The sequence below is a fragment of the Panthera uncia genome, unplaced genomic scaffold, assembly GCF_023721935.1.
Source record: "Panthera uncia isolate 11264 unplaced genomic scaffold, Puncia_PCG_1.0 HiC_scaffold_958, whole genome shotgun sequence".
In the NCBI taxonomy this organism is placed as follows: Eukaryota; Metazoa; Chordata; class Mammalia; order Carnivora; family Felidae; genus Panthera; species Panthera uncia.
The window spans coordinates 19,326-20,983 of NW_026060153.1; the positions used below are offsets into that span (position 1 = coordinate 19,326).

At 48.5% G+C, this 1,658-nt stretch overlaps 1 protein-coding gene across 1 annotated transcript; it reads left to right on the plus strand.

Annotated features, from left to right (window-relative positions):
- Nucleotides 1-639: 639 nt before the first annotated feature.
- Nucleotides 640-1,654, plus strand: LOC125918536 (chorion-specific transcription factor GCMa-like; the record flags this gene model as incomplete). The annotated part of the gene is made up of 1 exon (XM_049624521.1): nt 640-1,654. A coding segment is annotated over exon 1 (900 nt), but the record flags the coding sequence as incomplete, so codon positions are not given.
- Nucleotides 1,655-1,658: the final 4 nt, after the last annotated feature.

Consider the following 1,658-nt stretch of genomic DNA (forward strand, 5'->3'; position numbering starts at 1 on the left):
TGTGTCCCCCTGCCCTTCCCCCAGACCAAGAGGAAAGGGGAATCCAAGCAAGCTATAAGAGATGATATACAATCAGATAAGCTTTTAAAACAGGTGACAAGCAGAGAAAATACAGCGAAACATGAACTGACAATACAATTTCACTGGATTTCCTGTCTCACCATCTGCATCTATGTGACAGTCAGTGAGGAAGAGAAAGGAGACCAGTGTGAAACCAGGAAGCCACAAATAACCCCAGAATTAGACCCTGGTAGGTAAAAGCTGGGAAGAGATGTCTTCAAAGCGACCATCTACCTCTCCACTGTGGAAGGAAAGAGTAATTTTGAGTTGTGAGCTTTCCCTAGAGGAATGGAGCTAGTAACATAAGTCACTGCTGTGTCTCTGTTTCTTCATTTTCACACACACACACACACACACACACACACACACACTGAAAAAGAAAGAGAAATTTCACAAAGATGTCCTATGCCTTAACCAATTAACAATTACAAAATAAGAAATATGGAGGCCGCGGATGGAGAGGATGGAGAGGAAGGCGGGTGTCAGCCCCGGGCTGATGCGGGGACTGCCAAGTTGATGTTGCTGTCTGTTAGAAGCTGGCCTGGCCAGGCCGTGTCAGGAATCAGTCTCCATGTCTAAGCTGCTTGAATAAAGAGTGGACTGATCAAGTCTATGAAGCGCCTTTGAAAGCAAAAGTCTCAACCACTTCTGCGGGAAGTTGGATAGACAGAAACCTGTGGGTGATCTGACTATCATGGAGCCTGAGGACTTTGATTCCGAGGAAAAAGAGATGTTAAGCTGGGATATTAATGATATGAAGCTGCCACAGAACGTGAAAAAGACCGACTGGTTCCAGGAGTGGCCAGATTCCTACGAGAAGCACATCTATAGCTCAGAGGACAGGAATGCGCAGCGGCACCTGAGCAGCTGGGCCATGCGCAACACCAACAACCACAACTCGCGCATCCTCAAGAAGTCCTGCCTGGGCGTGGTGGTGTGCAGCCGTGACTGCTCCGCCGAGGAGGGGCGCAAGATCTACCTGAGACCTGCCATCTGCGACAAAGCCCGGCAGAAGCAGCAGAGGAAACGCTGTCCCAACTGTGATGGGCCTCTCAAGCTGATTCCTTGCCGAGGCCATGGGGGCTTCCCGGTCACCAACTTCTGGAGGCACGATGGACGCTTCATATTTTTCCAGTCAAAGGGAGAACACGATCATCCCAAACCAGAAACCAAGTTGGAAGCTGAGGCAAGAAGAGCAATGAAGAGGGCACAGACGGCATCCTCCTCTGTCTCCTTAAAGCTGAAGGGGAGCCCAGAGACAAAGTCTCTTCCAGGTGAAACACAAAGTTGGGGAAGTTTACCTTTAACTTGGTCTATCCAGGAAGGCATCCAATTGCCTGGTAGTTACGGTGGACGTTTAATAGCTAACACTCCCCAGCAGAAGTCACTGAATGATTCCTTATTCTTCTCCAAGAGTTATTGTTTGGGGGGAACCACTGATCTGGTAGACCCCGCTTCTACCTTGGGCCCCACTAAACTCTATGAGAAATGCAAATTGTCCAGTAGTTGGATTTATAATAGTGGGGACCTGCTTCATCCTGTTTCTGGAGTCTTCTCTGACTACGATGATCGGCAAACATGGAATAAAAACACTGCTT